We start from the raw sequence: 27,322 nt of genomic DNA on the forward strand, positions 1-27,322 counted from the left end.
TTTATAATACCCCAGTGTAGGTGTGGCAGTTCTGGTCACTGTGCCTCAAAAAGGACACTGCAGGGCTGGGGTAGAAAAATACATAAGAGGGCAACCAAGATGATTAGGGGATCTGGAATACCTTTCCTATGAGGAAAAGCTTAAGAGTCTGGGGACTTATAGAAAATTGGCCTAAAATTATGGATTGGAAAAAGCAGATAAAGAAAAATTTTATATCTCCCAATACTGGAACTCAAGGGCATGCAATGAAGCTGATGAGCCATAGATACATGACAGACAGAAGGAAATACTGTTTCCTTCTGCAGTGGGAAGTCCCACCTTGCCATGGTGACTAAAGGGAAACTCCATGTTCAGAGGCAGTCACCTTCTGTACGCCAGTGCCAGGAGACAATATTGGGGTAAACTGGATGGCCACAGTGTGAAACAAGGTGCTGGAGTAGGCCTCCTGATCTGATCCAGCAGAGCTTTTCTTGCATTCTTCAGCTTTTCCCAGAGGAGGGAAAGATGACCGAGCACTTCTTTATAGGTGCCTGGATGTGCATTCAATCTCAGATATTCTGGCACACCTGAGGATGGGCAAAATATATGTTCACAGTAATATGACAGGAAGGTTTTAGAGTCAGTGCTCTTTTTAAGCACTTGTTCCAATCTCACTTTCTCTGGGGAGAAGAAAACTGCTTTCAGAAATAAACAGCAGTAGAATACCTTTTCTATTAGGACTGACCACAATAGTGAGCACAAGGGTTGAAATCCCAAGAATTCTTCACTAGACTAGGTGTTAAAAGTACAAAGCAGTGGGGGAGGGGGGGGAAAGAGAGCAAGATCTGGAGTTGAATTCTGAACTGCATGTGCAGATACAGCTGTTGGACCCTAATATCATTGCTGAGATATGTCTGCAGGGGACTTGAGGATGAAGCTGCCTCTTGCATAGAGTCCAGCACTGCCGGTCAAGCTCAGCAGAATGAGGTAGTCATGAAGTTAGCACAGTACCGATGGGATGACCACTGCAGGGAAGGGATTGCATTTTTTCTGTTTCCTTCATTTGTGAACTTTTAACAGAACTGCAGGAATTGTAGTCCATGGACATCTGTAGGACCACAGGTTGACTACCCCTGCCTTATGGAACATTCAGACAAAGCTAAACCACAAAACCCATACACCCATCACAATGTGCTAGAAAACTTACCTCTATTAATGTGCATTCAAGTGTTAGAAGAAGGCATATTATGAGCACAGTTTCTATGTACTTGCATACCACATTTTTCTGAGAAAATACACAACATAGCAGATAGGGGCTTTTATTTTTACCAAGCCCTCCCACCAAAAGCACAGAAACCCCTGAGACTCATAAAATATGGAAAAAAATATAATACACCCAAAAAAACCCTTACATGTGCTCTTGTAAAAGCTTATTAAATAATTAACAATACCATCTACAGTACCACAGAGCCTTCAAAATAATTAGATTTTATCAGGGTCAGAAAAATACAGTGATTATGCATGTGCTAGGTTTAGTCAACAGAGTTTGGAGAGATAACAGAACTTCTGTCAGCAGTCCAACAATATGCACAGTGTCGTCAATGAATGCATTTTAGCATAATTACACGGCCGAAGGGGGGGTATTTTCCAAGGGAAAAGAAAAGTAATGCTGTACATTCTACACTCTGACATGTAATACAGAGCCCAGTTTTATTTTAGATCACAGTGGATAGGAGAGATGCATACAACATGGAGCATTTGTTTCTTTTGAGTAACAGGAATCCTCGATACATTCATACTTTCTGCTCTTATAAAATGCTTTTGGTTGCAGGAGAATCAGGTTCATTTTGTGCTCAAGGCTTTGAGGAGTTCTAAAGTATATCATCAAGTTTGGTAGCCAATGGTATCCCTCTTCTGCAATCGCAAATTCCTTAGCTTTAATGTGTGTTATGAAGATGAGTTTACATCTCTCTTGATCACTGTAAAATACACAGGGGGCGGATCATGTATTCTACACACAATCATTATCACCCACCTCCCCCCCGCATTAGTTTTATACACTATTCTCATGTAACAGTGCATTGCACACTTGTACAAGAAAAATACTGGATTTTACACTTTACAAGTTCTAGAATATGTACAGAATAAAATAAGTTAACTTTTTTTTCTAACGAGTTGCTGAGGGGCAACATCCATCTTTAATATACATTTTAAAGTCTCTGCAGGCAGCTACTTTTTGGTTAGTTGTTATCAATATTTGTATTAAGCACTGATCAGAGAACTGAGCAGCATTCCCAACAAATAAGAGATATATTATTTCTTTTGAAAACTGGACAGTTCCAGTTTAAAATATTAAATGCCATAACATTTACAGACTAGGATTTAGTTCTAATAAAATATTTTCCCCAAAAAATAATCTTGCAGTGCTTTTTTTTTTTTGTAGGCATGCTCAGACTTTATCAAACACCCATACCTTCAAAATGCAATTGTCAGATATCCATTCATTCCTACTTTCACTCATAATTCACCACTAGACAAAAAGAGTAAATAGTACATACAACATTGATAAATCAATGGGTTTTGCAGTCTTTCCTACTCCAGTAGGAGGGCACATTCCTCAGAGCATCACGGAGGGTGGAATCTGGGCATTGTGTGACAATCCCTCTTCTGGCGGTTGCAAGCCAAGCTGCACAGGCCTTCAGCCAAAATAACCAGCTTTCATTTTAGCCTCATTTCACCTGTTTTTAAACCTTCCCAGTATAACGAGGCCATTATTGCAACAAATCTTGCATTTCTGTTTTTGAAGAAAATAATGCATTGGTATGCGTTGCTTTTAGCCCTTTTCTTCTAATGCAGTTTTGTATATTGTATATTGATGTTAAAACTGTCAAACTGACCACATACAATACATAAGACTCGGGAGGACCACAAATTATGCAGCTTGTTCCCAGGAAAGTTCCTTCTCTGGTCCTCATAAGCATAGTTTTTGCAAGCAAAGTTGAAGAGTTTCACAGATATGAAAGATGTGTGACCAATATCGAGATTTTTTCTGTGGGGCAGCAGTTCAAAATCCAGTGCTCAAGCTTCCCACAGGTGTGTGTTTTGCAAGAAGATGATAGGACTGCACCATGCGCAGTGACTCACGGATTTCTAAGTTCAGCTCCATGAGTTTTGAGCTGGCTTCTGACATGTCTTGTTTTGAGCCTACTATTGCGAAGCTACCCGTCTGGCCCAGGGTCTGATGACGGAAATAAATGTGCAATAGAGTTTGTACTGGGTCATCTTCAGAGCTGCCAAAAATGTCATTGGGCCAAATGCACCTGAGAATATAAAAGTTACACATTGAATGGTTTCTCTACTAATGCATGCATACAACATGAAATACAAGATGATCATATTTGTATTTTAAACAATGTAGACTGGGCAAAACATTCTAGACATTCCCCATTTTATGTCAGGCTCCATTCCATGTCTTTTGGCAACTTATACGAATTTGTTTTGTTTATGCCATAGTAAATTGTCATTATAATCAACAGGACAGGATACCCAATAAGCAATGTAATAGGATTAAGACTGCAGAAATCTAATATTGAGCAGAAACTGGAAAAAAAGATGCAGCAAAGCATGTGTTCACATGACACATTAAATAATGCAGGGATTACATAGTTTGTAAGATTATTTATTTCATTTATATGCTGTCCTTCTCTACCGCTCAGGTTTAAAATACAAACATACAGATGGTATAAACAAACTAAAATTTTAAATAAGATTACAATAATTTTAAAATAGCACCAGTTCCATTGAAAGAACTCCCTTTTCTAGCGGATGAGGAAGGATGAGTTACAGTGGATGTAAACAGGTAAGTTCTGGTGGGGAGGCTAGCAGATGTTAACAGTAGACTTCAAGCCTCAAGCATAGGCCTGGTGGAGCAGCTCTGCCTTGCAAGCCCTGTGGGACACTTTAAGGGCTCTGATATGAGGGGTCAGGTAGTCCTGCCGATACAATGGTCCCAGACCACTTAGGGCTTTAATAGCAATACTCAAAACCAACTTAATGTGGTCTTCAATCTGGAACCAATGCAGCTGGGAGAACACCAGTTGTATATGAGCTCTCTACTGGGCCCCAGTTAGGAATTCTGCCGCTGCATTTTGAATCAGTTGAAGTTTCCAGAGCAGATTCATGAGCAGCATACTGAGTTGCAGTAATCTAGCCTACAGGTGACTAGTGCATGGATCACTGTGGCTAGATCTAATGCCAACTAGTAAGGTGCCAACTGACAGGCCTGATGGAGATGGTAAAATGCCTGGTGCACTACTTTTGTGACCAGGGCCTCCTGAGGCATCCAGGATCACACCCAGGCTCTTGACAGGTGCCAAAGTTGTTACTTGAACCCCATCAAGAGCCAGGATTCACCTGGGGCATGTCGTCCCAGCTAGAGGACCTCTGTCTTAGGTGGATTCAACTTCAATTGACTGCTTGAGCCAGTCTACCATGGCCCTCAAACATCTGGCCCATGAATCCAGGGGTGAAGATGGATGGCTGTCCATTACCACATAGCTGGGTATCATCTGTGTATTGGTGATGCCCAAGCCCAAAACTCCAGACTAGCTGGGCGAGGGGGCACAAACAGATTGTAAAATAACGTCAGAGAGAGAATTGCTCCCTGTGGAACTCCACATATCAGAGCATGCTGCTGGGAGGTTCTACCTCCTAGCATCACCTTCTGCCCCTGCCCTTGGAGAAAGGATTGCAGCCATTGAAAGGCAGCATCCTGACTCTCCATGGTGTCTAGGTCTTGAGCTAATAGCCCATAACTGACCGTGTCAAACTCTGCTTTTAGATGTATCAGCAACGGCAGCCATGACCTGCCTATATCCAGCTGTCTACTGAGACTGTCTGTGAGAACGGCCAGAGTTAATTTCTACCCTGTGGTCAGGTCTGAAGCCAGACTGGAACAAATCAAGAGCCAGTGTCTCTTCCAGGAAACTGACCTGCACCCGCACACTCAACCACCTTGCCCAGAAACAGCAGATGCAAAGCTGGGCAGTAGTTGGCTGGATCACATAGATCCAGAGTCATTTTTTCTCAAAAATGGCCTAATCATGGTCTCCTTCAAACTCTCTGGGAAGGTCCCTGAAACCTCCTGGAGAGGGGTTCAAATCTCACCACCACCAGTTTTCACCGGCCATGAGGGCACAGGTCAAGGGAGCATGTAGTATGCCAAGCAGGTGCCAGAGTCCTGTCCACATCGGCCAGAGACAGTAGACTGAAGCGGACCAAAATAAGACCTTGAGATGGCTGAGGAGCCTCCGGTTCTGTATCAAATATGGACTCTTTCAAGTTATCCTTTTCAAGTTATAGCAGGTCTAATACCGATACCAATCTAAAAATATAATTTGATCACACTGTACCTGAAAGCTTTGACTTGTGCTATAGCAGACATAAACTCCTTGTTCCTCAAGGTTTCAAGAAGGTAGTGAATGGCTGTCTCAGTGCTGGCCTGGGAAGCTTCTGCAATCTCCAGTTCTTCGATACTAGTATCAAAACCAGACTCTGCTTCCTTCAGGCAGGCTTCCAACTGGGCAAGTTCCTCTGACATGTTTATTACCTAAAACAAAGCAAGACAACTTTAAGGAGTTTTCACTACTAGCAGTATTTCAGTGTGCATAAGCATTCCCAATAGATGCCGAGATTTTTTTGTGCACAAGAATCTGAAACCGAGACACTGAGGAAACGAACTGGGTGATATCCTTGTATACAACTGGAAAATACATAGGGATGCCGAGAGGCATGTTCATGATTCGTGAGAGCAAACGTCTATCATTTTAAATCAAAGAACAGTCAAAAGAATCTGTCATCAAGGTAACAGGAACATCTTTTAAAAAGCCAGCTTCCTGTTTCAATTAGTGATCTTCTACGAAAAAGCAAGAAGCAAAACAGAACAATATTCTCTTTACCTCTGCCTCTTTTTTAACTGCATCCACTTGGCTTATAAGCTTACAGTAGGCTTGGAACAGCAGCAGCAGTTGGAAATGCAACTTATACAGCCTTCGACACAACTCTAACTCCTGTAAATGAAAGAACAAACACATTGTAAAGGCACTATGTACCAAGAAGTGGATGACAATCAGACATTAAAATAAAATTGTCTACGGCAAAATTTGCAATATTAAAAAAAGTTATTTCCTTGCTGCAGAGAAGGAAATGTCAACAAGATTTACAAACTAATGTTGTAAAAAGCTGATGGAAGCCAAGTGAAAGCTGCAGTTAAGTCTCAATTTATATAATTACAAATAAAATGGTACTGCCCTTGCAGGTTATATATAGCGTTACCTTTTAAAAAGGGCAATCCAAAATATTCCGACAAAGAAAACAGAGAAGCATTTTCATGACATTTCAGAAATACCATGCCCCAGCAGGGAAGGAATTGCTTTGATTTCTTTTGTTCATGTGTGTTTTAAGTCTAGATCATATTACCACAATGGTAAACAATGGATGCATACATTTTTCTTTTCTCATGGTTAATAAATTTATTGAAAGTATATGTGGTTATTTCTTGATACAGTAGTACAGCTCAACTTTAAAAGCAATAAATTCCTCAATAGAATAGCAATATTAATTCTCTGCATATTTTTAGATGTAATTATATTAGAAAGGAAATTGGTGTTAATGATGCTTTAAAGTAAGAAAGCAAAGCAAATAGGACTGGAATCACTTGCTATTAACTATAGGAATCTATTAAGGGCTGACGTTGTAGGAGTTAGAATGGTGCACGAGTGAAGCATAAATGACTTCCATAATAATCTACAATGAGATGCTGCTAATATCACAAATGAACAAGAGGAAAATGGAAACCAGCTTGTATACTGTCATGGTTAAATATTTGATAAATCAAGAACCATCACTTACTGCTAGAATTTCCAAATGCTAAGCAAGAAGGTGTGCAGGTCACAACAAATACAAAAGGAAAAAAGATCGAGAATTAGTATAGAAGACCATTTTAAATGGGGTCTTAGATGTCCCAGGTACACTAAAGGGAAAAAATAACTCCGGAAAATGCATAGGTTAAAATTCCAAACAGAATTCAACGATGACAGAAAACTGGTAAAGGGTTCTACCTGCCTCACTACTACGTAATATGACCAAAGTATGTAGTGCATAGTAAAAGGGTTATTTGTAGAGTTCTGACACTTAAGCGCAGAGATGCAGAACTCGGACAGATAGTTGTGAGTATCATGCATTGAAGGCATTATTTGACACAACTGATGTAGGATTTATTCTTAGTGGTCCATCATTCCCCTAATTAGTAAACCAGCATCAAAATCAGAGGCTGGGTAAATAATGTTTTTTTTTTGGCGGGGGGGGGGGCGGTTCTGAATGACCCTGTTCCTCCCTTTGCCAAGTTGCATGGTGGCCAAAAGCTGTCAGGAAACTCTGTCAGTGAAGTGCAGGTACAAGCCCTCGTTGTGCCTAGCGAAGGATACATGCCACAGAGCAGGTGTCCTCCAGTCAGAGCAGTCTTTTAACTGTTCCTCCTAACTGCCCTCTTGCATCCATGACTTTTTCCTTCTAGCTACCTAATCCTTGGTCTCCTAGCTGTTCTTATTAACCCAACGCTGCCACCCTGCATGTTGCACATAAGGAAATTTTAATTATAAGTTTGTGTGTCAGAAGCAGATACACACCTTTCCACTCCACTAGTCAATCCCACCACCTTCTACCTACACTGTTGCAGTTATACAATTGTACTAATGTTAGATGGATAAGGCAACTCCCACCAATGTGCTGCATCTGTGAATGTGGATGGTCTCACCCACTTTTCCAGTCATTTCTCCGCCCTATAATGACCCTTTGCTTGATGCCCCTCCTATATGGCAAAGATGCTTTTTCCTAACAAGGATGTGGATGTAGAGTCAGTTTGTTAGGAAACAATGTTCTAAGATTTTGCAAAGAGCGTTTCGAGAGAGAACTGTTTTGGAAAAAAATATATCGTCTTTCAGGTTGCGAGGTCTTTGAAAACTTCATACATTAACCTTTGTGCCAGCAACACAAATGTTAGACTATCCACGGAAGCTAATGCTGTCACAAGGAGTTCCATCAGTCTGACAGACCTGCGCTTCATCTGTTCTTACATAGCAAACTGGGTGTGCTATATGTACAGACCAATGCAGGTGTTCCAATTACTTTGACCATCAAACATTATTGGCTAACTGATCAGACATTTAGATTCTGCAGAAATAGCAGCCTGTAAAATTTTAAAGATATCAAATAGAAAATATAGAAACGTAGTTTGCTACTGATGAAATAAAGGAAGAATTGCATACTAATACTCAGAATCTTCTTTTTCCCGGTGACTTTACATATTAAAATTCATTTTCTTTATTTAGTTGCTAATTTGAGATCTCAGAGGAGAGTTTGATTCTCTCCTTATCCCCACTGCTCAGTAAACTGGTTGACAAAAGCTATAGGCAGTTTTAACATGCTGTCTAATCTTTTCAACTAGGGACTGGGAGTGGTTTTGCAATATGGAAATTTTGTAGCCCATAACATTGTTTGACCGACTGTGATTGACTGAACTGCTGTTATGAGAGACCAGTTCCCTTCAACAAGTTAGAAGGGAGCAGGTTTTCTCCCCCTTTTCTTCTAATCAGCTCTGTCATAAGCACAGATAAAACTGTGCTAGCTCTTGTGATTTCCAGAGGCACATTTGCTACAGGTGAAATCACACAAGACCCTGTCTGCTACTTTGTGAAGAAATATGAAGAGATAAGGATTTCCATTGTTAAGGGGAACAATAGAATATTACTTCTTGGGCAAAAGAAATGGGTGATCTTCATGACTGATAACACACACACAGCATCTATGTATAGATTAGAGATCTATCGTGCAGTGGAAGCTAGGGTATGGTGATCAAACACTGGAGAAGGGTCTTTCAGGAGAACCTTCGCAGTACAGGAGGGGAGGAGGTTCTGGAAGCCCCATGGCTTCTTTATGCTGAAACCCCACCCCCTCTCCCACTTCCCTCTTAAGCACCTCCCAGTTAATTTAGCTAGGTTCACTATACTTTGGGGGCATTAGTTGTATTAGCTGCAGCCTTAAGGAAAGTTGAGGGGGGAGTACTAGATTGGTCTACTCCTGACTTGGTGTTGTTGGGTTTTTTCTGCATTCAAGAGAGAGCTAAGCTTTCTACTGTAGGTGGGCTGAATTCTCTCAAGTTGGGGCCCTACTTTTTCCATAGTCCCTTGTTCTTTCCTGTGCAACAAGTGTCTCAATCATTGGTTTCATAGCTAGAGGCAGAAAGGAAAAGGAGAAAGAAGTTCTTACAGAGAAGGGCCTTAAAAACTTCCCTTCCTTTCTGTTCTTAACAGCAGGAATAAAATCGCATATTACTAGAATAAATTTAAATAAAAAATAACATCTGCTCTACTAAAACCCTGTTTCCTGCTTGAGAAACAAAGTTGGTCTGGATGTGGAGCTTTTCCCTGATAGAAGACTGGGCAGTGTTGCTATACCAGGTGGGAAGACACATGAGAGAGAGAGAACCTGTTTTCTATAAAGTTTTGTTATGGAAATAGGATTTAAACCAGCTCTGATGACTGTGGTATGGACATACATAACTAATTTTATTAATGTTTAGGACAGAATCAAAGCATTAATACCATAAACAGTAGCAAACATTAACTAAAACTATTTTTGTGTTATTTTTATACTTGATATCATGCCAATATGTTGTTTGGTAGTATGGAAAGTCTCACCACATTGTCAATTTCAATTACTGTGGCTGTTTTGTACTAGATAGTCCTTTGCAAATATAACAGGCAAGATTTCCATCACTCAAGTAATTGTCTTAAATGTACCCTTCTAAATGGGTCATAGGTATGTACCCAGGACTAATTAGATTAGATCCAGTACAGCTTCTGGGCCAGACAGTAATTTATCTGATGAGGAGAGATGCAGAATACTAATTCTCTTGCTTGAAACTGCAGCTGCATAAAAGGCAAGCGTGTGCTGGTACGCAGATGCTATCTGTTCTGCTTATCTGCTCAATGTTATTAAGCCCAGACCCAGAGCCTAGCTTCTCACTTTAATAAAAAGGAGAATCCATTATTCTGACACCAAGACCTCACAATCCCCAGAGGACCGCAATAACTGAAATGAAAAACCTGACAAGTAATCTTTAATCTGTCTGTGAATCTCAGTACTACTTCTATGCAGTACAGTGCTGTTTTCAATATTAATTTATAACATAAATTGGACCCAACAGCCCAAACTGATAACTACCTGTGCATCTGTGGTGGCTCCGTGAATGCCGTCATCTGTACCAAATGTCCTTTTGCAATCTTTTAACCACTACAAAATAAAAGCAAAAACAAACTGAAAGTTATTCTGCAGAGCAAAACCATTAGAAATACAAACAAGGACCTGAAGAGTGGAGAGGGAAAAAGGACCCATTATTCTTAGACTTGCAGCAAACACAGCCTGCTGATTCAATGTATGTTTCATAACTATCTGACAATATCTTTGCTCTACAGCAGGGATAGTCAACCTGCGGCCCTCCAGATGTCCATGGACTACAATTCCCATGAGCCCCTGCCAGCAAATGCTGGCAGGGACTCCTGGGAATTGTAGTCCATGGACATCTGGAGGACCACAGGTTGACTACCCCTACTCTACACGGTTTGAGATGCTTACTCATAACAAGTTAACACCCATTGACTCCACTGGGGGAAAAATGAAGAACATGTACTAAATTTGGTTGGCTGATGCCATAAAATTAGCCAAATTTCATCTCATTGGATTTTATAATGCCCTTTCCATTAGCTTTGTATATAAGAAAAGAAAAATGAGATCTCCTGTCAGCTTAATTTAATAAGGAATAAGTGAATTAACTAGGGCTATTTGCTTATCTGGACTGCAACTGGAATCTTCTACACATTGTGATGTCAGTTTTAATTAATGGCATACACCCCAACGTGTATTATTCACAATTTTATTTTATAACATCACTCAGTAATGTAACAGGATGAAACAAAGTTATGGATACTAACAGAAACCTAGGGAAAGGATGTGCAGTAATGGGTTTAAACTACAAGTACAACAATATAGGCTAGATATCAGGAAAAAATTTTCACAGTCAGAGTAGTTCAGCAGTGGAATAGGCTGCCTAAGGAGGTGGTGAGCTCCCCCTCAATGGCTGTCTTCAAGCAAAGGTTGGATACACACTTTTCTTGGATGCTTTAGGATGCTCTGGGCTGATCCTGTGTCAAGCAGGGGGTTGGACTAGATGGCCTGTATGGCCCCTTCCAACTCTATGATTCTATGATTCTATTCTATGATTGGGGAGGGGCCATGTCTTAATGGAAGAGTGTCTGCTTTTTATGCAGACAGTCCCAGGTTCAATCCCCAGCACCTCCAGCTGAAAGGACCAGGTAGGAGGAGAAAGCCTGAGACCCTGGAGAGCTGCTGCCAGTCTGAGTAGACAATATTGACCTTGATGGTCTGAGGGTCTGATTCAGTATAAGGCAGAATCAAAATAAAATGTATGATGCATGTTATATAGAAATAAAACTAAAACCAGTCATTTAATTGAGAAGGTCACAGATTCTCATGAGCTGTATATACAGAAATACAAAATTTTGCAACACATCTCGAAACGGAAGAGTTTTCATCTACCAAGAGTCTTCCAAGACATCTTCTATCAAAAAGTCCTGGAAGTTTGCTTAATGCTGCACATCAGGTTGCGTTGGAGAGGCTGCATCACAGGGAGCCTAGCAATAATACCAGCTGGGATGCTGTATCAAAGCACTACATGGACTTTCCCAAATAACCCCAGTGTTCTTGTGCTACAGTAGCATCCCCATGCTCAGGCATCTACGTAATGGGACTTGATTTGGTCCTCTGCCAATATGAACTTACTGCAGCATGTACTGTTTGCTTAAATGGCTCTCAGCACAGGTGGGCTGTACTGTTGTGACATATCACCTTTGTTTACAGGCCCAATCCAGTGCTTTGTATTGGTCCACTCTCAAGTACATACTTCAATTTTCAATAAGTGTGTGGTGCTCCTGGGGGCCCCCCCAGTGTGGTGTTCTTGTGTGCCATGCTGTCTGCCAACACCATTCCTGGTGACAATCAAATGTTTTTAGAAAGTAGGTGGAGCCAGATGGGGCTTCTGCCCAGCAAGGCTTCCAGTTGCCCACTGGAGATTTGACTGGCTGTGCAGATTTTTAAAAATGCTTTCATCACAACACAAGGATCTTCATTGTGTGACTGGTAAGCTGCAGCAACTATTTTGTGACTGGCTCCACCTTCTCTGGCATCCATTTTTGGTGCCCTCAGACACAAAAAAGTTGGGGACCCTAGTCGTACTCAGTGCTGCAAATGCACAGTTCTTTTACCGCATAGCAGAAACCTAGGGAAAAGGCGTTTATCTCAAGCAAAAATATGATGTAACTAATACGCGTTTGCTTTCCTTGCTGTAGCTGCACTCAATTAGAACTAAATTTTTGGTGTTCTTCTCTCCAGCTTACTGTGCGTGCAGTCACTCAAGCAAACTCTCAAAGATACGTGTATGTCGTTTAAATACAAAAGAACTTGGCGGTCAATAGCTTGAGAATGACCCCTGCCATTCTGTTGCAATAGGTGTTCGCAGCACAAGCTGCCGGTGCTGATGCTGTCAAAGACCGCCTTGGGATGCATAGCAGCATTCAGCCTGTCTTTCACAGCAGCATTTGTGAGGGATGAGGGCAGGGCAAAGGTTTTAAGTGAGTTACAGGATTATTTTTGAAACAACTGAAAATCTTCAGCAGGGTTTGAATTAATTTCACAATTTACATGGGGCACTATTGTGCTGAATACAAAACCTGTTCATTGACTCTGGCCCATTATCTCTGACCAAAACGCTCCACTGAGTTAGACTTGTCTAACATAATAACTTCTCTCAATAAAGCTCAATGTGGTTTTCCTTTGACACCACCCTTTATTTTTAAAAAACAAACAAACATCTAATCAGATGTGATTAACAGACTCAATACACTTAGTGAAAAACAATCATGGGAGATTTTCTAAATTCTATCTTGAGATTACTTTACATATTTGCATGTGCTGTCTGAAACCACATGGGTGGTATTCGTGCATTCAATGTAAATTTTTCCTATCCAAGAATGACATTATGACTTGTTTAGAGCAGTGGTTCCCAACCCCCGGTCAGGGGACTGGTCCCGGTCCGTGGATCAGTCGGTACCGGGCTGCAGCTCCTTCTCATCCTCCCCCCCCCCCAGCTGCTGCCTCAGGGGCTGCCCTGCCACTCTGCCGCAGGCTCACCTTTGGTGCTCTCCAGTGGCCGCCATGGCTGGGGCTCTCCCTCAGCATGGCACTGCGCAGCTGCTGTTGGCAGGGCCCCCCAGCAGACGGTGGGAAAGCAAGTGGAGCAGGGGTCAGGTGGCGATGTCCCTTGGCAAAAGATTACCCCCCCCAGGCCTCAGTAAAATTGTCAAGTGTTGACCGGTCCCCGGTGATAAAAAGGTTAGGGGCCACTGGTTTAGAGGTTCCCATCTGATAGTCACATGAACTCTGGCATCTCACTTAAACTTCCACAAAATGATGGAATTACTTAGCACTGTCCCTCCCTTCCTCCTCCTCCGCAGTATAATACAACATTCACACATTACTATACACTTGCCTGCTCTGCTGCTTCTCTTTTAGCATTGTAAGTATCCAGATGTTCTTGAAGCTCAAGAACACTAAACTTCAATGTTTCTAGTAATCCATAAGACAGCAACTGCAATATAAATGTAAGATGGCTTATAAGACTAGTCATAACATATTAACTGTATTCTCATAGCATATACTAATTTCTAAAACCTTTATAATCTAAAACTTAATTAGTGCATTACATTAATAGCTTGCCAGGACCTATGTGCTAAAAACTCCAAGGAAAAAAAGAAGTTTCAAAAACTGTTCTTCCCATGTTAATTCTCTGCACTATCTTGAAACAAAATCTATGCCCACAATAGTGCCATGGATTTCTGGCACAAGACTCAATGAATACTTTCAGCACAATAGCTGCATATTCTTAAATGAGTTATATAAGCACTGTTTAAAAGACTTTGCTGAAGCATCTTCCTCCATCAACGGCCTAATCACCTCTGCTAAAGAATTTTCTGTGATACACTGGAGCCAAAGGATTTGAACTCAAGTACAAACCCCCCAACTATCTTATTCACTCATGCAAACTGGACTTATCTAGGAATGTCACATTACCAAGCGCTACCTATTTCACGTGCAATTTATAGAACCATTTACTGAAAAACATAATTGTGTCATTTTTATATCATCTATTAAAAGGAATGCAAGCAGTGATGGTGTTGTGAAATAATCATGTGCTGGAAATTATTAGCCAGTTTGGGTTTTTTTAATTGAATTCAGGAGTTCGGTTTGGGATTGTCCCAAATCCCAAATAGAACCAGAATTTTCCAGTTCAAGCCCATTCCTACTTCTAAGTCTTTAGTATGTATCCTAGTAAAACATTCAATAGATCAAGACTCTGCTTATATAAATAAATATAATATGTTACCGTTTCAGCATCCACAAAAACTGTCGGGCATTCTGAACACATCATCATCACTTCTAGTGAACTTTTAAATTTTTTCCCAATCCGCTGAAGATTCTCACCAAGAAAACTGACTGATTCATGTGTAATAGCACCAAATTTCCTTTGAATAGTCTGTAAAACAAAAGTAATAGATACATATTTATTTTTAAACAATTTTGATTTCTATAGATTCATTTTGAGTAAATATGAAGGTGAATTAGAATTCTGTAGAGCAATAGTGAGAACTTTAAAAAAGAGATTTTTCTGCCATCACAGAACAGTTGAGATGTGTAGCAGACTATAATACGGTTTCATTGGTCAAAAAAAAAACCCTCAAGGAATCATATTTTCCCTTTTAATAGACAGAAATATCGGACAGAGTTCTAAGTAAATTATTTTAGTTTTATATAGATCATTGTTTCTCATTGCACAGTGGGGCAAGCAGTCTTAACTGGTGAGTTTCAGAGGCTGGCTATGTTGGTTTGCAGTAAAACAGCTATATTTGAGTCCAGTAGCACTTGAGAGACCAACAAGGAGCTTTGATGCTCAAATGCTTATATTCCAAAGACTTCACTGTTCTCTAAAAGTGCTGATGGACTCAAGTCTAGCTGTTAACTGGTGAGATAATACTTCTTGTCAGCAGGTATAAGGCTATGTTGAAAATTGTACTGAGGAGAGGGACATCCTCTAACGCCCTGCAAAGTCTCTGAGCTTAATGATCAGTACTAAGAAACCCATGATACAAATGGTTATAATTCTATTTATACCTTACTAAAGAACTTGAACTTAAAAAGAGAAAAAAGGAAGGAGGATGCAAAGAAGGTCATTCAACTGAGCTCAAACTATCTAAAGCTGTGACTGCTGTGTGCATGTCCATCATAGGCCTAACTTTCTCTATCCCTCATTTTTCCCATTCGGGCACTACTGAGAAAAGGAATTTCCAGATAAGGCCAAACTTCTGCTCTGGCAATGCTGGCTGAGGTAGCTGATTGGCAGGATATAGAAAAGCAGTGCACTGGCATGAAATTTATTCTTTAGGGTGCTACATGATTCTCCATTGTTTACAGCAAACTGTCCAGTAACGGATTAACAATTCTGTTTGTGTTAAATACAGGTCTGAATGGACAGCTAATGTTCAGGTAGTAAGAATCCACTATGATCCTTTTTTTCTGGAAGAACACACTTTTGCATGGAAATCCTGCTGTGACCAACAGTCCTCCCAGGTGGCAGCTATGGAAAACTAATACTTTCCTCACAAAGGAATCCTTTCTTACAAAGGAATCCTAAACAGTGATTAGATATTTCTTCTGAATTAGATATTTCTTCTGAAACAGGAAAGAAACAAAATTATATTTGTGCATTTTTTTTAAGTTTGTGAATTTGAAAGAAGGAATGTTGAGTAGTTACCTGAAACAACCTAGAGAAGACGTGAAATGTATAAACAGCACAAGATCCATCTGTGTCAGACAGCATCTGATTGACATGGCAACGCCAAGCTTCCTCTTCATCATCATATGTTGCTGGTTGAAAAGCTGCCAATATGGCAGAAAGAAAAGGGGAAGGTGGTGGGGATGCCTGTGCTTCTGGATATCCATCCTGTTCTTCATCTTGACTATAAACAAAGGGAATGCAAAAATTAATGCAAGCAAGTTAAGCAAATGCTGCATGAGAGCTTTACAGTTATCCTTAACTATGCAATTTAGGTTGGGAGGGGGGAGTCAGTTGTGCTTTGGTCTGAGGGGTCTAGGCTGTCTTCTCAACTTCTGCCCTTCTTGAGGCAGAACTGCTGTAGTACTAGTAAAGGCAAAGGGATGGAGCAAAAGGAAGGCAAAAGGTGCTGGTGGGGATGTTACTTCCAGTGATGTGTCACTTCCCCATGTGTTGCAGGGAGTCATGGCCAGCTGACATCATTTTTGGGGATCCTCAAAGCCAGAACATTTATTTCGGGGGCTCCTCCAGGGTCAAAAGGTTGAAAAAGGCTGCTCTAGGCCAACTAGCAAGGGAATAGACAAGAACTTTAATGTGAGAAGGAAATATGAATTTGCAGCTTTTGCTCAAATTCTCTTTACCTAGACAAACCAGAAAAGTCAGCTTCTTCTTCTTCACATCTTTCATCTAGTTCCTTCAGAGCAAGGGTGACATCATCTTCACAGATCGATTCTGAGTAGCTTTCAGTAGCCGGATGATCTGGAAGTTCAGGTGGTTCTTCCAACTCTAGAGGCTCTTGGCAAATCAAGGGCTCTTGCTGCTCTGGCAATACAAACGATCCAGTGTCTTCACTCGCAGAACTAACTTGTTCATCTTTCACAGGTGAACTGCCATCCTAGAGAGCAAACAGCATATTTTTTTAGCTTATACGAAACAGTGCCTTCCTGTACTTTGTACTTTAAATAAAATATTCCTGTACTTCTAACAGCTTGGACAGGTGGCAGGAGAGCCTCCTCCTCTTTATTTTTTTTCTGACAAAAAAGTCTCTGCGGCAAAAGATCACCGTCACACTGCAGCAATCAACACTTATTTCCAGAAAGAACAAACAAATTGCTAATAGTGTCTATTTTCCTTATTTTCACCAATGGCAATTGTGCATCCCTATTGTTACCGTAATCAACTACCCAAATCAAGGATTTCCTTATTCCTTCTAGCAAAGAAAACTTTCCTCTTTGATGGGGCACAGATCACAATGTGAGCAGCACAGGGAGTAACTTCTGTGGTTGCTTATATCGACAGCTGGAACAAGAGGCTTAGATACCAACTCAGCTGTTTTTAACCCTCAGACTCTGAAGACAAGAACAGCCATATGAAAGAGGCTAAAGGTCAAAATCTGAACATTCTGGTAATTTGCTAATACCCAGAAATTATGCCCTCTCCCTCCTGTTTGTTCAGGGCTAATTCAGAAAACTAAACTGAAAATGCTGTGGAGGGTTAGCAAGTACCCTGAATACAAACAGGCTGTTCAATGTATGCAATACATTCTCCTAAAAGGGTGGGAGAGGGTGGTTTAATTTGGGTTTCCATATGACCATCTATGTTACACATAATATGAGACACATTTGGGGGTAGGGATCAGTTGCTTGAAACCCCACACGTTTGCAGAACTCCCATTCTAGTAATGTATATACTGTCTTTGGTCTTGGATTACAGGATTATACTATACTCTCGTGTGATCTATATAATACTTAAGTGTATTTTTTACCACTGAGGAATGTTGGAAAGGCAAAAACACATCTGATTTTGCATGGGTTATAGGACATACTCATCAACTACATATAAAGGTAAAGGTATCCCCTGTGCAAGCAACGAGTCATGTCTGACCCTTGGGGTGACGCCCTCTAGCGTTTTCATGACAGACTCAATACGGGGTGGTTTGCCTGTGCCTTCCCCAGTCATTGCCATTTATCCCCCAGCAAGCTGGGTATTTGTTTTACCGACCTTGGAAGGATGGAAGGCTGAGTCAACCTTGAGCCGGCTGCTGGGATTGAACTCCCAGCCTCATGGGCAGAGCTTTCAGAGAACATTTCTGCTGCCTTACCACTCTGCACCACAAGAGGCTCTTCTACATATAGAAATCCTTATAATCTATGTAAATTGTACAATCTGATATTCAGGCACCTAATGTTTTTAAATTTTACACGTGTGTAAACTATAATAAAAATTAGTTATTTCATTTGCTGTAGCTTGATCCTCTTACAAAATTGGTATATTTGCGGCTGAGTTTGTTTCCCCCTTTTTTGGTTGAATATAAGATCCAAGATCACTAGGAACACAGGCTTCAGAGATGACTGCATACCAAGAAATACTGCTCACTCCCAGTGCTACTGTACCCAAACATAAATCCATGTTACCCTGTAAAATATTACTATCTATAAGCCCCTTTCGAAGGAGAATTATTGATTGGACAGGAAAATGGTGGATAAGGGAGCATTTGGCTTTCTCCTTGATTGCTCTCCCAGAGATGTTGATCTGAATTTTTTTGAGGTTCTTCCTGGCCCTGTTAGAGAAAAACTGTTTACACTTATGTTTTATTCCCCTCATATTTTGCCTTGATTATAAATAAACTATGGCGGTTTGCTTTACTTGGAATGATCCCTAAGAGGTGTTTTAGTTCTCCTGTTCTAACACGGCTCTTCCCCATTAAACCCTTTTTTTTTTAGAAAACTGCAGTAAATCCCCTGCAACCAACAAAGGGGAATAAAATCACCCTGAGGCATCAAACACAACCTTTAATTGATCTTTCCACAGTAAAAAAATGACTCATGTTCAAGCTTGATCCCAACAGCTAGAAATTTTGGCATCAATAAGTAGCTCAGTGCGATCCTAAACAAGAAGGGCTGTTTTTCTGTACTCGGCTTTTTACTACCAAAGGAGTCTCAAAGCAGCTACAATTGCCTACCCTCCTCTTCCTTCCCTGTGGAATGGTGAGGCTGAGAAAACTCTGAGAGAACTGTGACTGGCCCCAAGTCACCCAGCTGGCTGCATGTGGAGGAGTGGGGAATCAAACCTGGTTCTCCTGCTTAGAGGTTATTGCTCTTAACTACTACTTTAGGATGCTTTGCTTTAGGATGCTTTGGGCTGATCCTGCGTTGAGCAGGGGGTTGGACTAGATGGCCTGTATGGCCCCTTCCAACTCTATGATTCTATGATTCTACTACACCGAGGTGGCTCTCAAACTCTTCCAAATTTTGAAACCTATTAAGGGATGAGTCCTTGGATAGGACAGACTCCAGCTTAATGCAGTCTTTCTGTATCTTGCCTAAAGTGGAACAGATTAACATAACATTAAAACAGACAATGTACAAGCTCAGAGGAAAAGACTCCAAAGTAAAAGTTTGAAGAAAACCCTTCTACAAACTTTAGTGGATGGCTGTCCACATACTGCCATGTAGAGACGCTAAACCTCCCAGACTTTGGCTCTATTGGACACTAACCAATTTCTAACTCTACATTCTTTTTCTATGGGTTTTGCATGCTATGCTGTCACCTACCCTTACACCTAGTATTGAGAGAAGTAGGAATATACTTATTGCAGCTGCTTGGCAACAGGGGATAAAAGGCCCTACTATCTTTGGAGAATGTGGAGATGCCAAGGAGAAGGCACCTTTATCTGAATGCATTTAAAAAGCTGGCCCAGCCTTCCATCATGAGGAAGGAGCCTGGGATCTACACCAGCAAACTTTGTCCTCTACAGACTTGCCCTATGCGGACCGTGAATGCCCCGAGAAAAAAAAGAAAAACAAAACCTACTTCACCTTTCATATTAAATTTTTCCTGAATTTCTTTTTGAAAAAAATCGGAGATGAACTGGTTTTTATGTTAATAGTTATTATACAGAACATTCTGTCTGTAAACCGCAAATACAGAGTTAAAATACTCACTGGTTTCTTAGCCATAAGCTGGGAATCTGGCTTATTCCACATAGGCATTTCCAAATGGGGGAGAAAATGCCACTAGCATGCAGAGGCACTGTTCATGAGGTCTGGCTGAACCAACCAATTGCTAACACTGCTGGCCTGAGGTTCAAATCCCAATTAAAGCACCAATCACAAATGCAAAGGCAAAATCAAATATTGGGTGGGGGAAGGGAGAAGAGGAGGATGTATTGGAAAGCAAGTATTACAGGGAGACAATTACTATACCCAGAAAACCATCTTGCTTGACATTGTTCTGCACCATAATATATTAATCATTAGCAGCTCAGCATTATTTGTAATCTGTGGTGAACACCTCCAGTCCATCAAGGAAATGATTCATTCTTAGAAACATTGTCATTCCTTCATGCCATCACAACAGATTAGAAATACTAAAATTAAATTACAAAATCAATATGACAGATGAAAATTCTTTCAGAAAGGAAGCCAAAAGATATTGGACAGTGCTAGAAAGAGCCCAGATCAGCCATGCACCAGCCCATGTTTCTCCCCACCTCAGGCAGCTGGTTGCTAGCATTATCTAGAGGTGAAACCTCCAAACTTGGACTTTCTGCTCTGATCTGAAGCACCTCTTCTGCTCCCACACTGCTAGTGGAGTCTTGAGACTGCAGCAATGATCCTCCATGATCTAGTGATGTGTCATCAGCAGCTGAGTCATTGTTCAGCTAAGGAGGAAGAGAGAGAAAAATGCAGATTCAGATAAGAAGAAAAATCCCACTGTACCTTTATAGGAATATAACAAACCAAAATAACAAAACAATGGATACTAGCTACACAGTAAGGTTACAGTAATCACTTTTAGTTTTGATCAAGAAGCTCCCCCCTACTTAAAAAAGATAAGGGCACATTTCTGTGGGGAAAAAGCAAAGCAGCTTATTTGTCTGATCAAGCACGCTGTTTCAGTGCATCCCATTTAGGTCTGGGCATATGGCCAGAGTGACTATTCATTTATTTATTTAACTGTTTTTATAGGTTGCTGCTCCTGGCACAGCTGGCTTGTGGTGGCTAACATCATAATTCTAAATACAAGTTTAAAACCAACAGACATAATACAGTAAAATAACAAAATTACCCTCCTCTCACCCCCCCTCCGATTACACCTGTGCTACTTTCCCACCATGCCACACAGCTAACTGGGATAAGTGTGGAATCAGCACAAAGTAGGCTGAACAATAAAACACCTGCCTTTAGCCAAGACACTGCTCAAGTACTTGACTGTCCACAAAAATAACAGAGCTCTGCTTAGGTAGCCACTGTTCACATATATTTTACAGACTGAAGATGCCCAAAGCAGAACTAGAGTTAATCCATCAGCTACGAATGACAATTATAAAAGGAGCCCTATCACCCCACTCTTTACACAGCCAGCAATTTCTCTAAAGAAACATTCCTTCTGTTGTACTCCGGATTCTGGCCCTGTAGAACTTCACTTGAATATTTTCCCCCTTTATTTGTATAGAACACTACCTTTCAGAAAAGCAGCTACCTACTTAATTTCTGTACTGCAATATCCTTGTTAGCTACCAAAAAGAGGGTGTGAGCTTTCCATGTTTTAAGGTTTGTGATTTGAAATTCTGGAAGCTTGTGGTGACTATTTCATCACTTCATTGCTCACTCGCTTTGTATATTTTAGCTTTCCGTAACTGCTTTAAATGACACTCTACAGCGATTAAACAGTTCTCCTACTATGAAAATAACAAAAGACACACAGACGTATTAGTAACTAGTATAGCTAGAATATGGGAAGCAATCAGTACCAGAAATCTGACAAAACTACTCTAAACCGTATTATGCCATTTTTAACACTGGATGCAATCTATGTTTCTGTGTAAACTTCACTGACAGCTGTACATCTGTTATGCTTGGTAGACCTAATACAGAGCAGTCCTAGCTAAGTTGCTACTGCTTGGCTCAGAGTTCCCAGAACAAATGGCAAGATTTATGTGAAGGTTAAAAACTAAAGCATCCATTGTCATTTCAGAACAAAGAAAATTTTACCATCTGTGATCGTGATAATATCTGACTTGCAGTCAGGGCTTCTTCTTCTGAGGATTCATCAGTATCTTCTTGATTGGTTAAGTTCAAGCTGGGGGTGCTACCAGAATACTGATGATATTCTTGCAGGGATGGCGTGTCTCCCTTATCAATACTGTCTAGGGAGCGCCTGCGGACTCCCCAGTTGAAGTTGTCCATGCTTTCACCCTGCAGTAAAAAGGACGTTTATTCTAAAGCTCTCAGAACATAATACTGAAATGAACACAGCAACACACAGCCACACAAAAAGTGAATTTCATGAAAGCAGAGTTTCAATCAGCCCTTCAAGTTAATTGGAACTTCAGTTAATGCTTCTTGTATTCAAAGGGTTTAAAATACATGGCAAGTACAGTTTCCTGAACGTTCTCCCATTTAGATACCTTGCATCTGAAACTAGCTCAATGTATGGTAGTCTATAAACCATATACCTGAAGCAGAATGAGATATCTGACTATTAAGCACAGACAGACAGGTATACCACATATGAGAACAGATGAAACAAGCCACTGCACCAGGCTGCAACTTACCTGCAGCTCCTGGTTTGCAAAAAGAAAAACACACATAATTAGAACGAGGACAACACTTAAAGATACTTTATAATGGGGAGCATTTTCTATTATGTATGCTTGCCAACAGTAAAAGACTGATTCAAGCTCTGGAAAAGCTTTTGCCAAAAAAATCTAACTGTTCAGTTTCTCTGTGTTTTAGCAAAAATTGAAAAACCCATTATGAGACAAACACTTAAAACAAAAATGGCTATGGCACATTTTTTTTCCAGTGTGACATATATTGACTCACTGAATTGCTTGAAAACACCACAAATGAAATCTTAAACTGACTTTATCCACATTTATTTGACAGAACATACAAGGCACAATATTTTTTTGCAGTGCAGGAAAGCATAAGCCAGCCAACTATCTCATGTTTAGAAATACCCTCACAACATGGACACGTTGCTCTGTTCCTTTTCATCTACTTCAGTTGGCTGAATGACAGGAAGCACTTTTTCATACCTCTGAGAACTTTCTCTGTACTGTATTCCCTTTGAAAGACTGTGATGCATACAACTAGCCTTCTTACTGTCACCGAGGGAGCTTCTGCAGGGCCTGTAAAACAGAGCTCTTCCACCAGGTCTATGGTTGAGGCTGGGCGATGAAAGATCTGATGGGCTCCCCCAGAAGTAGAAGAATAAAAGATATCTCCACCTAGCCATTCATTGCTGTTGGTGGCAATCTGGGGATCCCCCTGGACAATGGAAGGCAGCCTCAGGGACTATGGAGCTTTGGAATTGTTGCCGCTGGGGGTATTTTTAATGGGGTTATTATAGATGTTTTATATGGGGTTTTATCTGTAACCCACCATGAAATGGCTTGCCAGGAGCGGCAAGGTATCAAATAATCAGCCAACAAATAAATAAATATCACCCCAGAATTCTCAATATAGGGGTGAAGGAATTTCTGCCCATCCAGTGCTGCCAGACAAACTGTGTTTACTGGCTCTGGCCTTATCTCTGAATGGGCTGCCAGGGCTTATGCTGGAGTTGAGGGGCAGGACAACATACAACAGTGGAGGCAGGGGCAAAGGCTTGAAAGCGGCTGGACACCTTGTTCTCTCCATACTACTAGCCATTTGGCAGCTAGTCATTAACCCTGGACTAAGCTTGTAATTCTTCCACATGAGCCGCAGTATGAGAAACTGTGCCTTAATGAATGAGCTCCCTAGTTTACAAGCACCTCAGCCATCCCATAACAAACTATTTGTGTAACTGTCCAATCAACCTGCAGTTTGGAAGTAGCAATAATGTAGCTGATCTCTGTAACAATTTGCAGTACTTAAAAAGAACAGACATACAGAAAAGTATTTAATCTTAGTTAATTTCTTTTCCCTTTTAATTTGAGACACTATTCATAATGACCGTTTATGCACTGGGAACTTCACTTCCCCAGCTCCCATGCAGGAGCACAAATTGAGGGTGGATGAGGCACACTGGGCCAAATACTTCCCTATGTGGGTGCAGGAAGAGGTGGGGCAACCTGCCACAACTAAAACTTCAGCCTGTAGCCTAGCATGAAACCTCCAGTGCATAAACGGTCAATGAGAGTTTCACTTACACTTTAGGACAGTGGTCCCCAACCTTTTTATCACCGGGGACCGGTCAACACTTGACAATTTTACTGAGGCCCAGGGGGGTAGTCTTTTGCTGGGGGATGTCGCCGCTGCCTGAGCCCCTGCTCTACTTGCTTTCCTGCCGGCGCCCCTGACTTCCCTCCGCCTACTAGGGGCGCTGCCAGCAGCACCTGCGCAGTGCCACACTGAGGGGGAGCCCTAGCCATGGCAGCCGCTGGAGAGAACCAAAGGTGAGCCGGTGGCAGAGTGGCAGGGCAGCCCCTGAGGCAGCAGCCAGGGAGGAGGACGAGGAGGAGCTGTGGCCAGATACCAACTGATCTACGGACTGGTCCTGGTCCCTGGACCAGGGGTTGGGGACCACTGCTTTAGGGTATTTATATGAAGGCAGTTTATAGTATTGTGTTTGACAACAAGACAACCTAGATTACCTAACTAGAGAGTGGGTAAATTATGGCACCTGGGCCACCACGTGCACAGCCATACTGTGTGGCCTTCAGTGACACCTCTCATGCAACAGGGGCAGCAAAGCACTGGCACTTCAGCCTAAGTTCAAAAGGCTTGCATTTCAACTACAAGCCTCTTAGATGTAGCAGAGGAGCTTCCCATCCACGGGAATAGGTGAGAACGCTGCCTCTTAGGGAGCACCTATCACAGTATTCATCTCTGGTCATGATTTCCATGCACTGCAATAATGCCTTGTATATAAAAAGTTGTTATATTGCTTTAAATATAAGAAATGCAGATAAAGATGACAAATGCACCATGAAGCCAGATACAATGGGAATGGCTAAAGGTCAAAGCAATTTCAACATAAACATTGCACCAAGATTAGATATAGTGAGGAGCTGCGCTGCTTTTCATTTAAAATGTTCAGTGCTGAGAGTGATGCTCAGGCTTTGATGGAAACACTCTGGTATCAAAAGGCTATGCTTCATGCTATGTAAACAGTTTCACTGGACAAAGTTGTCTACAGGTTTATAGCTCTCCCTGTCTATAAATAATGAAGTTATACGCCTTAACACAAAACATCCAGTATCAAATTTCAAACATTGTTCTAATAAAGGCAATGATATTTTATTTCACTAGTGCCTGATCAAAAGAAGAAACAGAAACTCATCTTCTGTCCATGCACTTCAGAAAGACCCGCAATATGAAATCTGGAATAAGCTGTACTCCTCAAACAAGGAATAAAGACTTCAATTGCTACAATAATGGTGAATACCCAAGGAAATTAATAACCTTTCAAAACTTTTTCTCACTTGAAGGATAGCCTTGGGGGGGGGGAATATAAAATTCCATCACAGGAACTTACCTCTGCATCTTCTAACTCAACATCTAAAAAGTCAAAATCTTTAAAAACTCCAAACTGTTGTTCACTTGTATTATCTTCCACAGCCACTTCTTCCTCTTGTATTACTTCCTCAGTGGCTGAAATGAGAGCAATTTGCTGGTCTCCAACTTCCAAGTCTTCATTAGAAGAAAACACAACCTAGAAAGGAGGAAAATAATGTAGGTTTGTTTTGAACTAGAGACTTGAGAAGTATATTGTATTAATAATCATGCACCCCTGAAGGATTGACAGTACAGCAGCAACTCTGACCTATGTTATTCACAAGATGCTGAATAATTCATTTTATCCTGAAAAACATTGGTCTTTAACAGTTAGGTCATAAACACAGGATCAAAAACTATCACTGGCAGCCTTCAACCATTATTTCTGAATGCCACACTACGGGAATCTACAAATACTTACAGAAGGATTCTTAGGAAGACCCGATTCTGGACCACACAAAGAAAGAACATTCATTAACTTTTCTCTAGTTCGTCGCTGCAAAAAAAAAAAAAAAAAAGCATTAAGGGACAATCATTTTGATTACATTAGGATCTTCTATTCTGTCAATAATTTATATTCTCCAGCTTTTAGGTCATGTTAGTTACCAGTTTATGCTAGTTTTCTTAACTGATACTAGCCATATTTTCAAGACATGGAAAATAATGATATGAGCTAATGTACCTGAGATAACTGTGGCCTCTTCCAACTGACAGGCACCAAGGCATTGGAATTGGATCCTGAGGATGTTGAGGAAGTACTCCTAGTAACAGCAATGACTTTTGGTTTCCCATTTCTGCCAGCTGCACTGTGCTGATCACCATACTTGTTCCCAATAATTGGTGTCTACAAAAGAAAGAAGCTTACAGATCAAACTCTTCAAGTATATCAACTCCAGAGCTATCACCATAATGGAGTTTTATGCAACATAAAGAATAGGCTTTAATTGGCAGAAGGAAACATCTTTTAACCAATTTTTATATGCAGTAAATGAAAAGGTTAAGCAAAAATAACATAGAAAACTCCTTGTTGTTGTTGTTAGTTGTGAAGTCGTGTCCGACACATCACGACCCCTTGGACAATGATCCTCCAGGCCTTCCTGTCCTCTACCATTCCCCAGAGTGCATTTAAGTTTGCACCTACTGCTTCAGTTACTCCATCCAGCCACCTCATTCTCGGTCTTCCCCTTCTTCTTTTGCCCTCAATCACTCCCAGAATTAGGCTCTTCTCCAGGGAGTCCTTCCTTCTCATGAGGTGGCCAAAGTATTTGAGTTTCATCTTCAGGATCTGGCCTTTTAAGGAGCAGGCATGGCTGATCTCCTCTAGGACTGATTGGTTTGTTCGCCTTGCAGTCCAAGGGACTCGCAAGAGTCTTCTCCAGCAGCAGAGTTCAAAAGCCTCAATTCTTTGATGCTCGGCCTTCCTTATGGTCCAACTTTCACAGCCATACATTGCAACTGGGAAGACCATAGCCTTGACTAGACGCACTTTTGTTGGCAGGGTGATGTCTCTGCTTTTTAGGATGCTGTCTAGATTTGCCATAGCTTTCCTCCCCAGGAGCAAACGTCTTTTAATTTCTTTGCTGCAGTCCCCATCTGCAGTGATCTTGGAGCCCAAGAAAATAAAATCTGTCACTACCTCCATTTCTTCCCCATCTATTTGCCAGGAAGAAGACTCCTAGGAGAGTGTAATAAATATATTAAACTGATCTGTAGATAGCTGTTAATGGAAGCTTCTCTTCCAATGGCTAGTTCAAGCTTCCTCCCGCCATCATTTCAGCGCTATTAGACGTGGCTTGGAGTCAACAAACCACACAACTGTTTCTTCACGCCC

General features: G+C 41.1%; 1 protein-coding gene across 9 annotated transcripts in view; it reads right to left on the reverse strand.

The window, feature by feature from the left end:
- Positions 1 to 1,282: 1,282 nt before the first annotated feature.
- The window catches only part of FRYL (FRY like transcription coactivator), a 167,458-nt gene continuing 141,418 nt past the window's right edge, over positions 1,283 to 27,322 (reverse strand). For 6 of the 9 annotated variants that reach the window (XM_077301924.1, XM_077301926.1, XM_077301921.1 and 3 more), the window contains 14 exons: positions 26,174 to 26,335; positions 25,913 to 25,987; positions 25,472 to 25,648; positions 21,997 to 22,200; positions 20,493 to 20,663; positions 16,642 to 16,895; positions 15,980 to 16,184; positions 14,555 to 14,704; positions 13,661 to 13,759; positions 10,261 to 10,329; positions 6,889 to 6,906; positions 5,937 to 6,047; positions 5,391 to 5,587; positions 1,283 to 3,299 (listed from right to left, as the gene is read on the reverse strand). In XM_077301924.1, the coding sequence (XP_077158039.1) occupies positions 3,044 to 3,299; positions 5,391 to 5,587; positions 5,937 to 6,047; positions 6,889 to 6,906; positions 10,261 to 10,329; positions 13,661 to 13,759; positions 14,555 to 14,704; positions 15,980 to 16,184; positions 16,642 to 16,895; positions 20,493 to 20,663; positions 21,997 to 22,200; positions 25,472 to 25,648; positions 25,913 to 25,987; positions 26,174 to 26,335 (2,148 nt within the window). In that variant the 3' untranslated portion in view covers positions 1,283 to 3,043. The remainder of the gene's footprint in view (positions 3,300 to 5,390; positions 5,588 to 5,936; positions 6,048 to 6,888; positions 6,907 to 10,260; positions 10,330 to 13,660; positions 13,760 to 14,554; positions 14,705 to 15,979; positions 16,185 to 16,641; positions 16,896 to 20,492; positions 20,664 to 21,996; positions 22,201 to 25,471; positions 25,649 to 25,912; positions 25,988 to 26,173; positions 26,336 to 27,322) is intronic. The other 3 variants (XM_077301920.1, XM_077301927.1, XM_077301923.1) reach the window with 1 other exon arrangement.

This window comes from Paroedura picta, chromosome 10 (assembly GCF_049243985.1).
Source record: "Paroedura picta isolate Pp20150507F chromosome 10, Ppicta_v3.0, whole genome shotgun sequence".
Taxonomy (NCBI): Eukaryota; Metazoa; Chordata; class Lepidosauria; order Squamata; family Gekkonidae; genus Paroedura; species Paroedura picta.